Raw genomic sequence first — 19,272 nt, 5'->3', positions numbered from 1 at the left:
CAGCACACATTGTATACATGTATTGAAATATTACATTTTTATTTTCCCTAAATATGGCCAATTGTTTTAACCAAAAATTTATTTTAAAAAGTTTAAAGAGATGGAAATGCCAAGTATCCTGATTTGATCTTTTTTTTTTTAAATATTTTTAGTTGCCAATGGATTTTTTTACTTTGTTTATTTATATGTGGTGCTGAGGATCAAACCCAGGGCCTCACACATGCCAGGCACGTGCTCTACCACTGAACCACAACCCCAGTCCCTTCTGATTTGATCTTAACATATTGTGTACATGTGTGGAATTATCACAATGTACCCTATAAATGTCTACAGTAAAAATAATAACACAAGTTTTTAAAAAGGTAAAAAAGATAGCACAATATAAAGATGAAAAATATATAGAATTTATTGCATACATATATAAATGAGTACCACTAGGAAAATCTGAATAAAATTTTGGATTATTTAATGAATGTCAATAATCTCTGATTTTTTTCCTCATTTTTTGTGATGCTGGGGATTGAACCTAGAGCCTGTACATATGAGGCAAGCACTCTACCAACTCAGCTATATTCCCAGACCAATATTCTGATTGTAATATTGTATCATAATTTTGCAAAATGTTACCAGTGGGGGAAACTGAACCAAGCATACAAGGAATCTCTGATTATTTCATACTATTGAATGTGTATTATTTCTTCTTCCCCTCCTCCCTCCTCCCTCCTCCTCCTCCTCCTCCTCTTCCTCCTCCTTCTTTTGTGTTAGAGATCAAACCCAGGGCCTAATGCATGCTATAGGTAAGTGTTCTCCTTCTTACCTACATCCTCACCCTTTTTTATCCTCCTACCTCAGCCTTCCGAGTAGCTTCGATTATAGGAGTTCACTACCATACTTCCTTCTTATACATTTTCTTAACAAAAATGGGGCTATGCTATTTATTATCTTGGTAGCTTATTTTGTTGGCTTAAAAAACAGATATGCTGGGGGCTGGGGTCGTGGCTCAATGGTAGAATGCTTGCCTAGCATGTGTGAGGCGCTGGGTTCAATCCTTAGCACCACATAAAAAACTAAATAAACAAAATAAAGATATTGTGCCCGTCTACAACTAAAAATATTTTTAAAAACCCAGATATGCTTCTGTGGTATTTAGGGTTATTAGATATAGTAAATAAAAATATAGGATGACCAGTTAAACTCAAATTTTGGATAAATAATGAACAATTGTTTAGTTTAACTATGTCTCTAAAGTGTTGGCATTTTATTTGCAACCCTGATGGCAGTGTAATTATATAATTTTTTGAAATATTGGTTGCATAATATTCTACTTTAGAATATTTTGCCTTTGCTTTTTTATTATTTATCTTTCCATGCTGGGGTCTAGCACTTTCCACATGCTAGGCAAGCACTTTCTCACTCAGCCATAACCCCAGCCCCAGCCTACGCCTATTAATGAAGGTGACCTTTAGATTGGTATTCATCATTATTCTCATTAATATATAAAGTCTCTTATATTTGTATGGTACCTAAAATTTTAATTCTTCAAACTTCTCCCATATTCAGTTCAGCAAACATTAACTGAGAACTATGATAGAAAAACCCTGGGCTTTGGATCCCTGGATCTATTTCTCACAAGATACTGAAACTCCTTGAGCCTTAGTTTCTTCATCTGTAAATGAGAATACAAATACCTAGTTTATAGGACTAGAAATAATATTTGTATAAACCCTAATATAGTGTCTAACAAAGAATGATAACTCACAGAATAAATCATTGTTTATTTATAGTGCTATTAAGATACTCTGGTGTGTAGTAAACAGAAATAAAAAAAAATGTAATCCAGAAAAATTTAAAATTATTTATTTATTTGGTACTGGGGGTGAACCCAAGGGTCATTTGCCACTGAGTTGTATCCCCAGCCCCCTTAAGAATTTTTTTTCCTTTGGTACTGGGGATTGAACCTAGGAACACTTTACCACTAAGCTCCATAGTTAGCCCTTTTTATTTTTTTATTTTATTTTTTTAATATTTTTATTTTTCAGTTCTCGGCGGACACAACATCTTTGTTTTTATGTGGTGCTGAGGATCGAACCCGGGTCGCACGCATGCCAGGCGAGCGCGCTACCGCTTGAGCCACATCCCCAGCCCAGCCCTTTTTATTTTTAATTTATTTAAAAATACTGAGACACAGTCTTACTAAATTTCTTGGGCCTTGATAAATTGCTGAGGCCAGCCTTAAATTTTTAATCCTCCTGCCTCAGCCTTCTGAGTTGCTGGGATTACAGATGTGCACCATGGCCTGGCCCCTTTTAAAAATTTTTTAGACAGGGTCTTGCTAAATTGCCAAGACAGTCCTGAAATTTGTGCTCCTTCTGCCTCAGCCTCCTGAGACACTGGGATTACAGCATGGGCTGCTGCCACATCAGGCTCTGAAGTTTTTTTTTTTTTAATTATTTAAAAATATTTATTTTTAAGTTTTTTTTAAGGTGGACACAATATCTTTTTTTTTAAACGAATTCTTTTTTTTTTTTTAAGAGAGAGTGAGAGAAAGGGAGAGAGAGAATTTTAATATTTATTTTTTTTAGTTTTTGGCAGACACAACATCTTTGTTTGTATGTGGTGCTGAGGACTGAACCCCGGCCGCACGCATGCCAGACAAGCAAGCTACCGCTTGAGCCACATCCCCAGCCCTACAATATCTTTATTTCATTTTTATGTGTTGCTGAGAATCGAATCTAGTGCCTCACGCATGCTAGGCAAGCACGCTACCACTTGAGCCACATCCCCAGCCTCTGAGGTATTTTTGATAGCTTATCTTTTTCTTTTCCTTTCCTTTCCTCTTTATTATTATTTTTTATTTTTTTTTAAATTAACTCACTGAATTCAACTTACTTTATTTATTTATTTATTTTTTTTAGAGAGAGAGAGAGAGAGAAATTTTTTTGATATTTATTTATTTTTTGGCGGACACAGCATCTTTGTTTGTACGTGGTGCTGAGGATCGAACCGTGGCCGCAGGCATGGCAGGCGAGCGCGCTACCGCTTGAGCCACATCCCCAGCCCCTTATTATTATTTTTTAAAGCCATCTCTTTTTCTACCAGGACTATGATCCCAAACTTAATTTTGTGTGTCTTTCCTGCTCACTATTGGATTATGTATAAAAATCAGGTCATTGTAGACTGAGGTTGGCTTACCTGGATAACCTCAGAAAATACAAAGCAAAGCTATAAATGAGGTATTTAGACACAGGACTGCAACCTTTGTTTCTTGTTCCACTGATGACACAGTTACTCATGGCACTGAGATTCATGGCATTCATTCTGTCAGCAGAGACACACAGATCTCACTTTGTCTCAGCAGGCCTAGCATACTCTTAGGATGCTGGTGGAATGGTTTTCTCTGAAATGTGAATCCAAGCCAGGCATGGTGGTGCATGCCTGTAATCCCAGTGGCGCCTGATGCTGAGGCAGGAGGACCACCAGTTCAAAGCCAGCCTTGGCAATTTAAGGAGGCCCTAAGCAACTCAGAGAATTCCTGTCTCTAAAATACAAAAAAAAAGGGCTGGGGATGTGGCTCAGTGGTTAAGTGCTCCTGTGTTCAATTCAATCCTACGTACCCCCCCCCCAAAAAAAAAAAAAAAAAGAATAAGATGCAAATTCCTTCATCTCCTTTCTTAGTCAGCAGCTCTCCTAACCATAGCCTGTGCACAAAGCCATTCCCTTTCTTGGACACTCTCTATGTTGTGCTCCTCTGCTACTTACCAGCTCTACCTTTTATGCCACACCCCTCCCTGTAGGCTTTTATTTTGCTCCACCTAACTTGCTTTTCCTTCCTTCCTCCTTCCCTCCCTCTCCCTCTCTTTCTCTCCCTCTCCCTCCCTCCCTTCCCTCTTTCTTTCTCTCTCCTTCCTCTCTCCCCTCCCTCTTTCTTTCTTTTTCTTTCTTTCTTTCTTTCTTTCTTTCTTTCTTCTTTCTTTCTTTCTTTCTTTCTTTCTCTCTCTCTTCTCTCTCTCTCTCTCTCTCTCTCCCTCCTCCCTCCCTCCCTCCCTCCTTCCTTCCTTCCTTCCTTCCTTCCTTTCTTTCTTTTTCTTTCTTTCTTTCTCTCTCTCTCCTCCCTCCCTCCCTCCCTCTCTTTCTTTCTTTCTTTCTTTCTTTCTTTCTTTCTTTCTTTCTTTCTTTCTTTCTTTCTCCTTCCTCTCTCCTCCTTTCTTTCTTTCTTTCTTCTTCCTTTATCTCTCTCCTTCCTCTCTCTCCTCCCTCCCTCCCTCCCTCCCTCCCTCCCTCCCTTTCTTTCTTTCTTTCTTCTTTCTTTCTTTCTTTCTTTCTTTCTTTCTCCTTCCTCTCTCTCCTTTCTTTCTTTCTTCCTTTCTTTCTTTCTCTCTCTCTCCTCCTCTCTCTTCTTTCTTTCTTCTCTCTCCTTCCTCCCTCCCTCCCTCCCTCCCTCCCTTCTTTCTTTCTTTCTTTCTTTCTTTCTTTCTTTCTTTCATTCTCCTTCCTCTCTCTTCTTTCTTTCTTTCTCCTTCCTCTCTCTCCTTCCTTTCTTTCTTTCTCTCTCCTTCCTCCCTCCCTCCCCTCCCTTCCTTTCTTTCTTTCTCTTTCCTCTCTCTCCTTCCTCTCTCTTTCTTTCTCTCCCCTTCCTCTCTCTCCTTTCTTTCTTCTTTCTCTCTCTTTTCTCTCTCTCCCTTCCTCTCTCTCTTCCCTTCCTTCTTTCCTTCTTTATTTCTTTCTTTCTCCTTCCTCTCTCTCTTTCTTTCTCTCTCCTTCCTCTCTCTCCTTTCTTTCTTTCTTTCTTTCTCTTTTCCTCTCTCTCCTTCCTCTCTCTTCCCTCCCTCCCTCCCTCCCTTCCTTCTTTCCTTCTTTCTTTCTCTCTCCTTCCTCTCTCTCCTTTCTTTCTTTCTTTCTTTCTTTCTTTCTTTCTTTCTTTCTCTCTCTCTCTCTCTCTTTTCTCTCTCTCCTTCCCCCTCCCTCCCTCCCTCCCTCCTTCCTTCCTTCCTTCCTTCCTTCCTTCCTTCCTTCCTTCCTTCCTTCCTTCCCAGGGATTGAACTCAGGGGCACTAGACCACTGCGCCATATCCCCAGCCCTTTCTCTTACTGAGTTGCTTAGAGTTTTGCTTTTGCTGAGACTGGCTTTGAACTCGTGGTCCTCCTGAGTGGCTGGAATTACAGGATATGCCACTGTGCCTGGATCACTTGCTTTTCTATACCGAAACTTCTGAATGTTCTTCTTCCCTTGTCGATGTATTTTTTTTCTTTCTTTTTTTTTTTTCAAGGCCCAGAGCCAGTACAAAATATTTCAATCCCTTGGGCAGAATTAAATGCTCCCCCTTTTGAGTTCTAAACTGCATGGCTGCATGCACTTGTATATAGCACTACTATTTGATCCTTTATTAGCATTGGTTATCTATTAGCTCCTGTCTTTGAACTCCTTCAAGCAGAAGAAATATCTCTTTTTTCTGGCATTACCTTGAACAGGACCCCGCTTAGGGTAGACACTGGTGACTGAAGAAAGAATAAATAGCACAAATTACCCTGTGTGAAGGGGCAGGCATTCGGATATAGAGATTATGTATGTAAGTACACATTAATTGTTAAAAAAAACTGTACTGGATTTTATTATTGCTGCTAATGGTGTTATTATTGATAGAGATGTTACATTTCTAATGGCCTGATCCATCCAGTTCATGACTCTCAAAACAGGGAGCAGTGGAACCGTAATCTAACCTACTTATTTATTTATTTACTTATTTTTACCAAAGATATCATCATTTAATGACAACGACACTTAGAAGTAACAATAATAACACCTGTAGGTAACAGTAGTCACGCCAAAGGTAGGATGTGCATTTACATTACACCTGGTTTCTTGTTCCGGTGGGCTTGGGAATGGGTGGAGAAAGAGGGCTGGCCAGACCCTCTTCTTCTCCTCTCCAGCCTGGTCATCTGGGTTCTCATGAAAGAATCCTCTTCCATTCAGTAGAGGGGGAAAATTCCTTCTTAGTGAGCAGTGTTTCTGAGACCTCGGTCCATAGCTGGCTCCGTTCAGCGGGCTGTATCTCTCCCTGGGATTCTGGAAGCACTGGGGATGACTGAGCTAGGGCAGCTGCCTTCCTTCTGGGTGCCTCTGGGGTGTGAGGGTCTTGCAGGAATGGAGACTGTTTGCTGCTCTAGCAAATGCCAAGGCCGTGGGTGGAGAGAGCCCCAGTGTGGGACTTCTGGGGGATCCCCAGTGGGCAGGACTGGAGAGAAGCAGCTCTGAACGCTGCAGAGGGACAATAGCCTTACATTTCAGACTTCCACACACTGTAGATCCAGTTGAGATAGGCTGTGACCTTGGTGTACATTCCTGGGGTACTTGAGCCCCCATAGCCATGTCCCCAGCTCACGATGCCCACCACCTTCTAGTGGTCAGACTGGTACATCAGGGTCCACCAGTGTCACCCTGGCAGGTGCCCACACCACCTCCTGGGACGCCTGCACACAGCATCTTCTCAGTGACTTCTCCCTGGTAGGCATCCTCTGCATTGCACCGGGTGTGGTCAATGATGTGGACTGATGCCTGCAGCAGTGTGTCAGACATCTTCCCACCACTCTGCTCCGTAAAGCCCCAGTCGAGGATCCAGAGTTGGGTGGCTGGAGCAAGCTCCTCATCAAAGAAGGGCAGGCAGATGGGCCTGATTGTACCTGAAGCAGTGGGCTGCCGTGAGGATCCACTGGGGATCCAGGATGCTTCCTCCACAGACGTGTTGCTTGTTGTACTGGAGGCTGACCTGCCAAGGCCAAGAATCCACCTAACCTCTTTATTGTTCATATGAGGATATAGGCCCCTAGAGGGTAGGGCTCTTCTTTCAGGTCTCAAAGCTCAGAGCTCCTAACTCCTGGCACTGAGTTGTTTTCTCTTGCTATATAATTGTCTTTAACTTAGTGATATTCAAACTGTTTTGGATACATACACTCAAAACAATCTTGAAAAATTTTAAGTAGATGTGTAAATTTTTTTCATCATAATTTTGAATAGTTGCAAAGGATATAATTTATTGCAATTTTTTTAAAAAATGGGATTATTATAAACATTTTCAGAAAAGCTTTTTTTTTTTTTTGTACTGGAAATTGAACTCAGGGGTACTTTACCACTGAGCTACATCCCCCGTCCTTTTAATTTTAATTTTTAAAAATTGAGACAGGTTCTTGCTAAGTTGCTGAGGGCCTTGCTGAGTTTCTGAGTCTGGGTTTGAATTTGCAATCTTCCTGCCTCAGCCTCCTGAGTCAATGGGATTATAGGCATGTGCCACCATATACAGTATATTATAAACATTTTCAAATGAAGGTGTGTAACATCACTCATTTAAAGGTATGTAAGAAGTTGGAAATATTTGAATGATTTGATACCTACTGTCATCTGTTAAAAAAAGATCACTGTAAAATACACAGCCTCTTATTTTGCAGTGCTGCGGACTGAAGCTAGTGACTCACCCAAGGGTTTTATCGCTGAGCTACATCCCCAGTCCATATACTTTTTTTTTTTTTTAAGTCAGGCTGTTACTTGCTACATATACTACCTCTTTAACATTCACTTATTTCGCCTTTTTTCTCCTAGTTCATATTTCCATCTCCCAGAATCTTATCTATATCTATATCTATATCTATATCTATATCTATCTATAAAGAACTTCAGTCTGGTATTTAGGCTTCACTAGCCTCATTGTAATCATATGCAACTTTATCTTATTCTTTCTTTTGTGGTGCCAGGAATTGGACTCAGGGCCCAGTGTGTCCAGTGGGTAGTAGGCAAGTGCTCTACCATGGAGCTACATCTCCTGGTCCCAGAATGCTATTATTATTATTTTTGCAGCCTGGGTATGAAATCCAGGACATAATGTTATCTTCATGCAACATTTTTTTTTGCCTTACAATCCTTTATCCAGCACCCTATTATATTTTTTCTTTCCTGTGGTTATAATTCTTAAATTTTTTCTTTGGTCGGAGTTATCACTACAGTTATAATTTGTCCAGTCCATCAAAAATTATATAAATAATGGCGTGTGCTGGCTAACACCTGTAATTCCAGCTACTGGGGAGGCTAAGGCAGGATGATCCCAAGTTCAAGATGGTAATTTAGCCAGACCTTGTTAAAAAAAAAAAAGGCTGTGGGGGTAGTTTGGGCTGGGAATCTAATTCAATGGTAGAGACCTTGGCTAACATACCGAGGCCCTGGGCTCAGTCCCCAGTACTGAGGGAAAAATTACATAAATAATGACCAAACAGTAAATATATCAGAAAACTACTATTGTGATGCTGGGTTGGTGTTTATGGTGGCATACGTCAGCTAATGGACGATTAATTTGGTTCCTGGGGGTTTTATTCCTTGTGACAACAGATTTAGTAAGATTCAGGAGAGGAGGGTGGTATACCTGTCTTTTTGGGTGGGAAAACCGCCTTTAGGCAGCGGGAGGACGAAAATGAGAACTGTGACTACTAAGGACTTCTCTGGCAGATCAATTCTAGGGGAGAACTTAAAGAAAGTTAAGTATGTGGTAACTCTGCACGTCAATGCCAATCTGGAAAATCTTCACCCTCCGGAGGGTGCACACTCCAGTCCAAAGAGGCAGAGCTTGAGTCACTCCTCAGCCGTTCACGTTAGGGCGGGGCCAAGTAATTGACGCCCCAACACGTCCGCGAGGCCCCCGCCCCACCGGAATCCCGCGCCCGGCGCGCTCCCGAGAGCTGTACGCCCCGCCCCTCTGGGACTCGGCGGCTCCCGCGCCCCGCCCCTTCCGGCCCGGGAGGTTTGATTCCTTTGGCGGGCGGAAGCGACCAGAGCCTGGCGAACGAAACGATTCCTAAGGTCTTCTGGCTTTCGCCGCTTGGCCTCGGACGGCTGGCGGGCTCTTCAGTCCTTCCGTCCGGCCCGACCCCGCCCGGCCCTCCGCTCCTCAGGTCAGTTCTCCCGTCCGTCCTCCGCAGCTGTAGCTGAGGGCCAGGGTCTCGGCTGTGCGGGGCGCGGGGTGTGGCCGGCCCTACCCGGTTCGCTCCCGGCTCCCGGGAGACGGGAGGAGTTTTCTGGAGACCCACATTACCGGCCTAGTACCTGATGAGATTCTTGGCTCATGTGAACCTCGGTTTCTCCCCGGTGAGGAGAATAATGGAACCGGCTTCACAGGGTTATCCGTGCGTGCCGCCCAGGAGACTGATACATGTGAATTCCCATTCCTGTTTCCTTGACCAATGCTGTGTCCGTGAAAGAAGCTCCAAGAAGGGATTTGCGTTATTTCTTTCCGTACAACTCACTCCAGTGGTGTATTTCCGTTAAAAAAAAGTAAATATGTTGCCACCCCCTTTTCAGAGTCCAGATCCTTCCTCTCCCTTCACCTTAAAGTGGTGGTGTAAAAGGCTTACTAAGAGGGTGCAGAGAAGGCTAAAGCAATAAACGCAGCAGCAGGTCACTTCCACCAAGAAGCCTGGAGGTGGGGAGGGCGAGGGGGAAGGGACACTCCCTGGAGAAGGCATCCCAAGAGAATGATCAAGCCCCGGATGAGAAATTGTTCTTGAGTTTCACCTTTGGCATTTCTCTTTGATTAATGTGATAGGGAGAAGGTCAGGGTAACAGTTTTTTAAATAATTCTTAGTTGTCGATGGACGTTTATTTTATTTATTTATATGTAGTGCTGAGAATTGAACCCAGTGCCTCATTCATGCTAGGCAAGTGTTCCACCCCTGAGCTACAAGCTCAGTTATCTCTCTCTCTGTCTTTTTTTTTTTTGTGTATGTTTTGTTTTCTGTTTCTCATGAATGTGGGAGAAATCAGAAGAAGCCTCCTTATATCCTCATGGGGCTTGTTTCACCAGTTGATCTCACCATCCTGCATAACTACTATGGTTCTACTTAGATGGGCAGATGTCTCTTTGGTCTCCTCAGAAACCTCTGCAAGAGAGCAGGGCAGGATGCTAATTAACCGTATTACAAGGCTGCATTATAAGCCATTCTGTGTTTTCAGTTGAAATTATTCTCATTAGTGTCTCATTAAACTCTCTAGATGTGATATTTGTATTTTGCAGCAGATAAATGTTTTTAGCATAGCCCCCCAAATTCTCTTAGTAACAAAACACCCCAATTTGTTGCTGCCCTATACAATTTAACCATAAACCACCTCCTCATTAATTCTAGCCAGAGAAGTTGAGTTCTCAGTTATGTATACCTCCAATTCTTCTATTTATTCACATCTGAAAAGGACATTCAGATGTCTGATTAGGATCTAGTTTCCTCCTTTATTGTCTACAATGGCAGTCTTCCACATTGACTAATAATGTAGTTAGGTTATCCCAATCACAACTCTTTCTGTGTTATATATTTCAGATTCTAGAGGATAACCAGGACACTTAAGAGTATTTAGAATGAGTTCCACATCCACAAAATTTAAAAATCAAGTATAATCTGTTATCAAGGTAGCAAACTACTTCTCGCTCTTGCTGCTTGGCCCCGGACGGCTGGCTGTCAGGCTCTTCAGTCCTTCCTCACCTGTAATTTCAGCTACTTGGGAGACTGAGGCAGAAGGATTGTGAGTTAGAGGCTGGCATGAGCAATTTAATGAGACCCTGTCTCAAAAAAATAAAGCTGGGTGCAGTGGCGCAAGCCTGCCCCAGCTACTCAGGAGGCTGAGCCAAGAGGATTATAAGTTTGAGGGAAGCCTTGGCAGTTTAGTGAGACCCTGTCTCAAAATTAGAAAGTGTCCAGGCAGGTGGTGTATGCCTGTAATCCCAGCAATTTGGGAGGCTGAGGTAGGAGGATTGTAAATTCAAAGCCAGTCTCAGTAATTTAGTGAGGCCTAAGCAACTTAATGAGACCCTATCTCAAAAATAAATAAAAATTAAAAAAAAAGGGCTATCGATGTGGTTCAGTAGTTAAATGCCCCTGAGAAGTTATGATGCCCTTATATCTCTAATTTGAGGAAGTGAATTCCAACATCATACTAAAAATTGCATTTTCTTTCTGAGGGTGGCAATTCAAAATAACCCAGTTCTTTATGTGGAGGGCAGTAGTGGCTCTTAGTACTCTTCCTGAATCCTGCTATTTTCCCTTATCCATTTCCATCTTAATGGTTTTTCATACTTTGAAATGTGTCAGCCCTGCACTGAGTACCCCAGTACTGCACTAGTTGGGGCTTTGCTCTCCAGTGGATCTGCTAGCTTATTTTTATAGCAGACAACTTTCCACAGATTAATAGTTCAACATTCCTCTATTTCCATTTCCCTGCTCTTTTTCTTTCCCTCATCAGGATCCCATAGATTTTTGAGCTTTGTGTTGACGTTTGGATTTTAGCTGCTATAATTGCTTGTTTTAGAAATTCTGAGTCCTGTTTTCCCACTTTTTTGGTGATGGGGCTCCACTTTATTTTCATATTTGTCCCATTGACTAATGCTTTTTAAAAGATTTCTGAATTAGTGTTACTATTAAGAGTGTTTCTAATTCTATGCCCCCAGGTGCCCAGTGAGAATTAGTATGTCCTCTGTGATTGTGATTTTTCCAGCAGGAGGAGAGATGTTTCATTTTTTATCACCAATTTTCCCTCAGCACCAGGACCCGACTTTGACTTTGCTTCTTATTCTATTCATGCAGGTTCAAGCTCCTTATTAAGTTGTTTCAGTGCCATTTCTTCCTGGGAAATGGCTAATACCTTTTAAATATTCTTTTTTTTTTTTTTAAGAGAGAGTGAGGGGGGGGAGAGAGAGAGAGAGAGAGAGAGAGAGAGAGAATTTTAATATTTATTTTTTAGTTTTCGGCGGACACAACATCTTTGTTTGTATGTGGTGCTGAGGATCGAACCCAGGCCACACGCATGCCAGGCGATCGCGCTACTGCTTGAGCCACATCCCCAACCCCGGCTAATACCTTTTAAATGGTGCCCATTTTCTTTTTCCATTTCTTGTTTTACATTGAGCCTAAAATGTGTTTTTTTTAATGCTGTTTCAATTTTTTTTTTTTTTTGCTGAGTTTTGTATTTTTTCTCCCAAAGCTTTTCTAGTTTTCTTCAGTGACTTTTTTTTTTTTTTTTTTTTTTTTTGTACTAAGGATTGAACCCAGGAGCACTCTACCATGGAGCTACATGCTCAGCCCTATTTTTTATTTTAGACAGGGTCTTGTTAAGTTGGGTGCGGTGTCCCATGCCTGTAATCACAGTGAATTGGGAGCTGAAGCAGGAGGATAGCAAGTTTGAGGCCAGCCTCAACAATTTGGTGAGGCCCTAAAGCAACTTATTGAGACCTTGTCTCAAAATAGAAAGGGCTTAGTGCTCTTGTATTCAATCTCCAGCACTCCTCCTAAAACAACAACAACAAAGAAAAATACAAACAGGGTCTTACTTAGTTGCCCTCACTGGCCTTGAATTGTGATCCTCCTGCCTCACCTTCCTGAGTAGTTATACAGGTATGAGCCACTATACCTGGCTTCACTGGCCAAATGTTTAAAGGCTTTTTACTGATAATAATTTACTTTTACTCTTCAAGGAAAAGGATTCATGAAATCAGTGCTTTAGACATTTTGAAATAATATTTAAAAAATAATCCTTTGTAATTCTTAGAGTTTTGATAATTTTATTCAGATTTTTCTCTACTTCAATTTAAGAAGATGACCCATCTTTATTCTAATAAGGGCCTACCTTATTAATCTGTCTTCCTTTATAAGCTCACCACACTTCTGAGGTTGAATTCGTACTCTAGGTGTCCCAAATTCATGGTGACCATTATTAATGTTTCATAATATGCTGGTAATTCAGCCTTAGATGAGGACAGGCTATAGAGCAGAGAACTTGAAGATAGGGAACATGGTGCTTGCCATCCATCAATTCCAGAACTTAAATGGGTTTGTGAGAGGTTTACCTATTTATGAAATGAGACTGGCTCTAGAAAGAAATGAACATTAATACCAACACTCCACCATTGAGAGGGAGTGATCAAGATGCATGGGCTTTGTTCTTTCTAGGTAGAACTCTGTTCCCAAGTCCAGTTGGTTGTGCATGTGCTCTCTTAAACTACTGAAGTGTTAGAATGGGTTCCTGGGATCCTGAACCCTGTGCTGGCATAGCTAGTCCACTGCTAGGTCACCAAGGAATGGACCAGGCAAAGTAGGATTTCATCATTAAATGGGCCTTGGCCTCACACCCCTTTGTGAACTCTGGAGCCCCAGTATGTTGTGCAGGACTATGTGGGAAATTCTTTGTAACTGACACAGTGAACTTTCCTTGAGTCCCTGAGATTCCTGCTTGGCTTTCTAAGAGATATGGGGACCTCTCTTGCCATGGTTGGGATCCATCCCAAGGCCTTTTTTTGCCATATCAGCTTTTGGAAAGAAGAGCCCCTTAGAGAAACCATTTCTGTATAGGTTTAGAGAGCTTTAACCCCCGTGTCATATTTATATATAGAATGCTCTATTTTGTAGCACTTAATTTCAAGTCCTAGGATTTGACCAATGTAGCAGCACTTTTAGAAAATTGATTAGCTGTCTACTTTCTAGAAACTTTTTTTTATTGAGTTTTTCTTTCTTTCCTGGTTTCCATAAAACTATTCTTCTAATGCTTACTTTTGTTAAGTATTCTTGTCTTGCCTCATTCTTTTGCCACTCCCAGCTATAGATTTAAACATTTAAATATTTTAAAGATTTGTACCTCTTTTTCCCCCTCCCTCCCATACTGAGGATTGAGCCCAGGAGCACTTTGCACTTGTATTGTACATTCCCAGCCCTTTTAATTTTTTTTATTTATTTTTTATTTGTTCTTTTTAGATACACATGTGGCAGTAGAGTGTATTTTGACATACATACATGGAGTATAACTTATTCTGATTAAGATCCTAGTCTTGTGGTTGTACATGATGTGGAGATTCACTAAAGTGTATTCACATACATACATTGGAAAGTTATTTCTGATTTCTTCTACAGTTTTTCCTATTCCTATCCTTCCTCTCTCCTCTTCATTTCCTTTTGTCTATTTCCCTTCCCCACCTTGTTGTGTTATGTGTCAGCAAGCCCCCCTCCCCTGGTTTTTTTTTTAGGTACCCGGGATTGAACCCCAGGGGCACTCAGCCACTGAGCCACATTCCCAGCCCTGTTTTGTATTTTATTTAGAGACAGGCTCTCACTGAGTTGTTTAGTGCCTTTGTTGTTGCTGAGGCTGGATTTGAACCGAGATCCTCCTGTCTCAGCCTGTGGAGCCACTGGGATTACAGGCATGTACCACTTAGCAGCAAGCCCTTTTAATTTTATTTTGAGACAAGATCTCCACATGTTGCCCAGTCTGACTTTGAACTTGTGGTCCTCTTGCCTCAGTTTCCTGAGGACTACAGGTTTGACTTTCACTTTTAAGTCTTCATAGATGTGATTGATTTTATGTATGGTGTGAGATATAGAGATCCAGTGTTCATTTTTCTATAAGCTAACCAATTGTTTAAGCTCCAAATATGCATTTCCATTTGCTTTTGCCTCTAATAACAGTCTTTTATTTTTATTTTTTTAATACCAGGGATTGGACCCAGAGGCTTTATACCATGAGCTCCATCCCTTGCCTGTTTTTATTCTTTATTTTGAAACAGGGATTCCATAAATTGCTGAGACTGGCCTTGAACTTTTTTTTTTTTTTTTTAGAGAGAGAGTGAGAGAGAGAGAGAGAGAGAGAGAGAGAGAGAGAGAATTTTTAATATTTATTTTTTAGTTCTCGGCGGACACAACATCTTTGTTGGTGTGTGGTGCTGAGGATCGAACCCGGGCCGACCGCATGCCAGGCGAGCGCGCTACCGCTTGAGCCACATCCCCAGCCCTGAACTTTTGAACTGTTGATCCTCCTGTCTCAGCTTTCTGAGTCACTGCTACTACAAGTCTGTGCCTGCTGTGCCTGGCCTCAGACAGTTTTTATTCTTTATTTTGAGATAGAGTCTCACTAAGTTGCTGAGGCTGGCTTGAACTTGTTATCCTCCTGCTGCAGCCTCCTGAGTCCCTGGATTACTGATGTGTGCCACTGTGCCCACAACAATATATTTTTTAAAGTTTTATCTTTTCATGTTTGAGTCTTTTTTTTTTTTTAAATTTTTGCACTGGAGATTGAACCCAGGGGCACTTAACCACTGAGACACATCCCTAGCCACCCCCCCACTTTTTTTTTAATATTTATTTTTTAGTTTTAGTTGGATACACTATTTTTATTTATTTATTTTTATATGATGCTGAGGATTGAACCTAGGGCCTCGCATGTGCTAGGCAAGCACTCTACTGCTGAACCACAACCCCAGCCCCAACCATAGCCCTTTTTTATTTTTTGTTTTGAGACAGGGTCTGGCTAAGTTGCTTAGTGCCTCATCAAATTGCTGAGGGTTGATTGAACTTGTAATCCTTCTGCCTCAGGCTTCTGAGTCATGGGATTACAGACATGTGCCACTGTGCTGGGTTCATATTTAAATCTTTTTTTTTTTTTTTTGGTACCAGGGATAGAATCCACTAAGTCACATCCCTAACCCTTTTTTATATTTTATTTAGAGACAGGGTCTTGCTAACTAAATTGCTGAGTCTTTTTTTTTTTTAAACATAAACCAATAGTGGTCATTTATTATAATATTAAATATTATATACTGTACATAATTGTACATGCTGTACTTTTTTCTTTTTTTTTCTAATGCTGGCTTTTGAATTCACAGTCCTCCTGCTTCAGCCTTCTGAGTCACTGGGATTACAGGTGTGGGCCAATGTGCCTGGCTTATGTTTAAGTCTTCATTTGGAATTGATTTGTATGTGTGGTGTCAGATTGGAATTCAGGATAGTTTTCCCCCTATGGCTAATTGTTTTTTTTTTCAGTATTAATTTTATACCTAAGTCATTTATATTTCAAATTCAAATGGAAGAGATAAACTGGCTCTATTTCCTTTATTGGTCATGTGGTATTTCTGTCTTACAGGTTCTTTTTATCATTTTGAAAACACTTCCAGGTGGACTATGAAAGATTATGATGAACTTCTCAAATACTATGAAATATATGAAACTATTGGAACAGGTAATTGTTATTTTTTTTTTCTTGGAGGCAGAGGATAGATAAACTATTTGAGAGTATAGTCTTTTGAGGCTTTTTAGTCTAACTTATGCTGTATTAAAATTTTCTACCTAAGAAAAAGTGGAGCAAGGATAGAGGAAAGTAGTAGAAGGGCTTTATATTGCAAGGACTTTGACTTGTATCCTAAGTAAGTCATTGGCCAAAAAAAAAAAAAAAAAAAGGGAAAGAAAGAAAAAGAAAAAATAAGTCATTGGAGAGTTTTGAGCCAAGGAGTGGTGTGACCTTTGTTTTCAGTGGGTCACTCTGCTTGATGGTGAAAAGATTGTGGGGGAGAGGGAAAGGGCAAAGGTAGAGAGAAGTTAGGAAGCTATTGTAATAATTCAGGTAAGTGACTCTGGCAATGATGGTGATTTAGGTGAGGATGATAGTGATGGTGATGAGGTAGTTATTGAGGTATAACATGGTAAAACGTGCGAAGTTCACTGATCTTGATGGGTTGATCAAATATATATATCAAATATATATAGTCAGTACCTGCTTTTCCCCCATGTAAACATTAATATTTTTCCTCCACAGTAAACCAGTGGGATTTGTTTATGTTTTGGCTATGGGGTATTATAAAAGAGAGGAAATAAGGATGGTTCCAGGGTTTTGGGCCTGAGAGCACCTGGGAAAATGAAGTTGCTTCTTACTGAAATGGTAAAGAATTTGGAACAGGCTACCAGAAGCTTCTTTTTGGAAGTGTTAATTTGAAGATTGAGAAATCTAAGGAGAAACATTTATTCTGCTTTTGACCCAGTTTTAAAGCATAATTGCTTATCCTCAGAATTTTAAAACTGAGTGGAAGTTTTATATAATTTGTCTTTGGTTTCAGCAACTTTATATTACGTTCTAGCAATGTTAATTATAAAACAGTTGTAGCTGGATGCAATGGCGCATGCGTGTAATCCCAGTGGCTTGGGAGGCTGAGGCAGGAGGATCACTAGTTCAAAGTCAGCCTTAGCAAAATTGAGGCACTAAGCAATTTAGACCCTATCTCTACATAAAATACAAAATAGGGCTAGGGATATGGCTCAGTGGTGGAGTGCCCCTGAATTTAATCCTTGGTACAAAAAAAAAAAAAAAAGTGAACAGGTGTTTCTGCTTGAGTCCTTGTTTATCTCTTTGTCATAAATTTTCTTGTGCATAGGTGGCTTTGCAAAGGTCAAGCTTGCCTGCCATATCCTCACTGGAGAGATGGTAGCTATAAAAATCATGGATAAAAATGCACTAGGGGTAAGTTTAAAATTGTTCTTTTAATATTCTCCTTGTAGAGCAGTTTTGTGATTAAAACCTGAATATCCTAATTACTATTCTTAGAATAATATTTTTATGCCTTTAAAAAATGTATAGAGATCTGTGGTTTTAAAGTGGTCTGGGTGGGTGGGAGGGTTACTTTGTCCTTCAGATTTTAATGTAGGGGTTTGAACTCTGTAACATTCATTTTTTTTTGGTGGTTGTTTTATAGTCTTTTTTTTTTTTTTTTTTTTGGTGGCACTAGGGATTAAACCCAGATCCTTGTGCATTTGAGGCAAACACTCTACCAACTGAACTATATCCACAGCACTGTTTCATAGTCTTGGAGGAGTCTCTGAATATTAATATCTCCCATTTTTACCCTTTCACAATACTCTTACTAATGTTGATATATTTTGTTGTATAGATAAGTAGATAGATAAGTCTTAGATCCCAGCTTTTTATTCAAAGTGACTTTAGAAATTATCTAATGAATCCTTTTCTTAATCAGTATTTTTTTCCTCTCTGAGAATGCTTCCAGGTTTGAGTTGTTCATTACTTACTAAAATAGCCCATTCAATTTGTGGTTTTGGCTATAATATATATAAAATTATTATTATTTTTATATTGAGGTAAAACCTGTTTCTATTGATGGTCCTTTTTGTGCCTTCTATGCCTTTCCAGTGTTTGAAGTTGTTAGGAGTCTTCATTTTCTAATTCCCTCTACCATCCTTCATGTGGTTTGTTTCTGGACTTAATTTTTGTTTCTAGTCTTCTCCTGAGAGTTAGTGAACTCTAACTAGTCTCTAAGTATATACCTGTGGCTTGTCCTTCCTTCCTTCCTTCCTTCCTTCCTTCCTTCCTTCCTTCCTTCCTTAATACTATTGGGGATTGAACCAGGGGTGCTCCACCACTGAGCTATATCCCCAGACCTCTTTATTATTTATTTTGAGACAAGGTCTGGCTAAGTTGTGCAGGCTGGCTTCAAACTTGGAATCCTTCTGGCCTTAGCCTCCCAAGATGCTGGTTGTTTCTTTTTTTGAGGATCAATTTTGAAAATTAAGTTTTTTCTCTGTTTAAAATCTTTTAAGTATTAGAAAAGAAATTTCTAATTTCAGACTAGCTGGGCATGGTGTTGCATGCCTATAATCTTAGCAATTTAGGAGTCTAAGGCAGGAAGACCACAAGTTGAAGGCCAGCCTGGGCAACTTAGTGAGACCCTGTCTCAAAATAGAGTAAAAAGGGGTTAGGTATGTATCTTAGTGGTAAAGTGCTTGCCTACCAGGTTCAAGGCCCTGGGTTCCATCCTGGTACTCCCCCCCCAAAAAAAAAAAAAAAAAAAAAGTTAAAGAAAAATGACTTTTTCTTTTGGATTGAGTTAGTATTATAATTATTCATAGTTTACAGTTTAGTAAACAGTATAAACATTTTAAGCCTTGCATGTACTAAGCAAGCACTGAGATATGTCCCTAGTCCTTTTTAGATTTTATTTTGAGACAGGGTCTCACTAAGTTGCCCAGGCTGGCCTTGAACTTGTAACCCTTCTGCCTCAGCCTATAGGCATATACCCCGTTTGCCCAGCTGTAACATGCTCTTAATTATGAAACATAAAAATATTTTTTAAATGTTTTCTTATTGTTGGAATGAGACAGGTTTTAGCATTCATTAATCATTACCTTATTTTTTATTATTAAGGATATAAGCCATGATTAACATACATAAATAAGTCATAGGAAACTAAGGAGTTTTGATGTAGAAATGTGATTTAATTCTTTGAATTCTCTTCAAGATATATGTTAAAAAATCTGACAATTATTATTTTTCTTTTTTTAATTTCTTATTTGTTATACATAATGGCAGAACACAATTTATTTCATATTACACATATAGAGTACAATTTTTCAAGATACTGATTGTACACAAAGTGTTTTCATACCATTTGTGTCTTATACATGTACTTAGGGTAGTGATGTCTAACT

The 19,272-nt window shown here is 40.1% G+C and overlaps 1 protein-coding gene and 1 pseudogene across 2 annotated transcripts in view; one reads left to right on the top strand and one right to left on the bottom strand.

Annotated features, from left to right (window-relative positions):
- Window positions 1-6,209: 6,209 nt before the first annotated feature.
- Window positions 6,210-12,722, bottom strand: LOC308641495 (transmembrane protease serine 4-like; annotated as a pseudogene). Its single transcript has 3 exons — window positions 12,678-12,722; window positions 8,725-9,054; window positions 6,210-6,785 (listed from the first exon to the last, which is right to left on the bottom strand). The product of its transcript is annotated as a transmembrane protease serine 4-like (transcript).
- MELK (maternal embryonic leucine zipper kinase) overlaps window positions 8,805-19,272 on the top strand; it is an 82,113-nt gene continuing 71,645 nt past the window's right edge. The window contains exons 1-3 of the mRNA XM_081273704.1: window positions 8,805-8,931; window positions 15,926-16,021; window positions 17,208-17,293. Of these exons, the coding sequence (XP_081129830.1) occupies window positions 15,964-16,021; window positions 17,208-17,293 (144 nt within the window). The 5' untranslated portion in view covers window positions 8,805-8,931; window positions 15,926-15,963. The remainder of the gene's footprint in view (window positions 8,932-15,925; window positions 16,022-17,207; window positions 17,294-19,272) is intronic.

Source organism: Spermophilus citellus (genome assembly GCF_964194105.1).
Source record: "Spermophilus citellus genome assembly, chromosome: 2".
In the NCBI taxonomy this organism is placed as follows: Eukaryota; Metazoa; Chordata; class Mammalia; order Rodentia; family Sciuridae; genus Spermophilus; species Spermophilus citellus.
The sequence above is the reverse complement of the archived record's forward strand: the minus strand, read 5'-3'. Positions and strand labels throughout refer to the sequence as shown.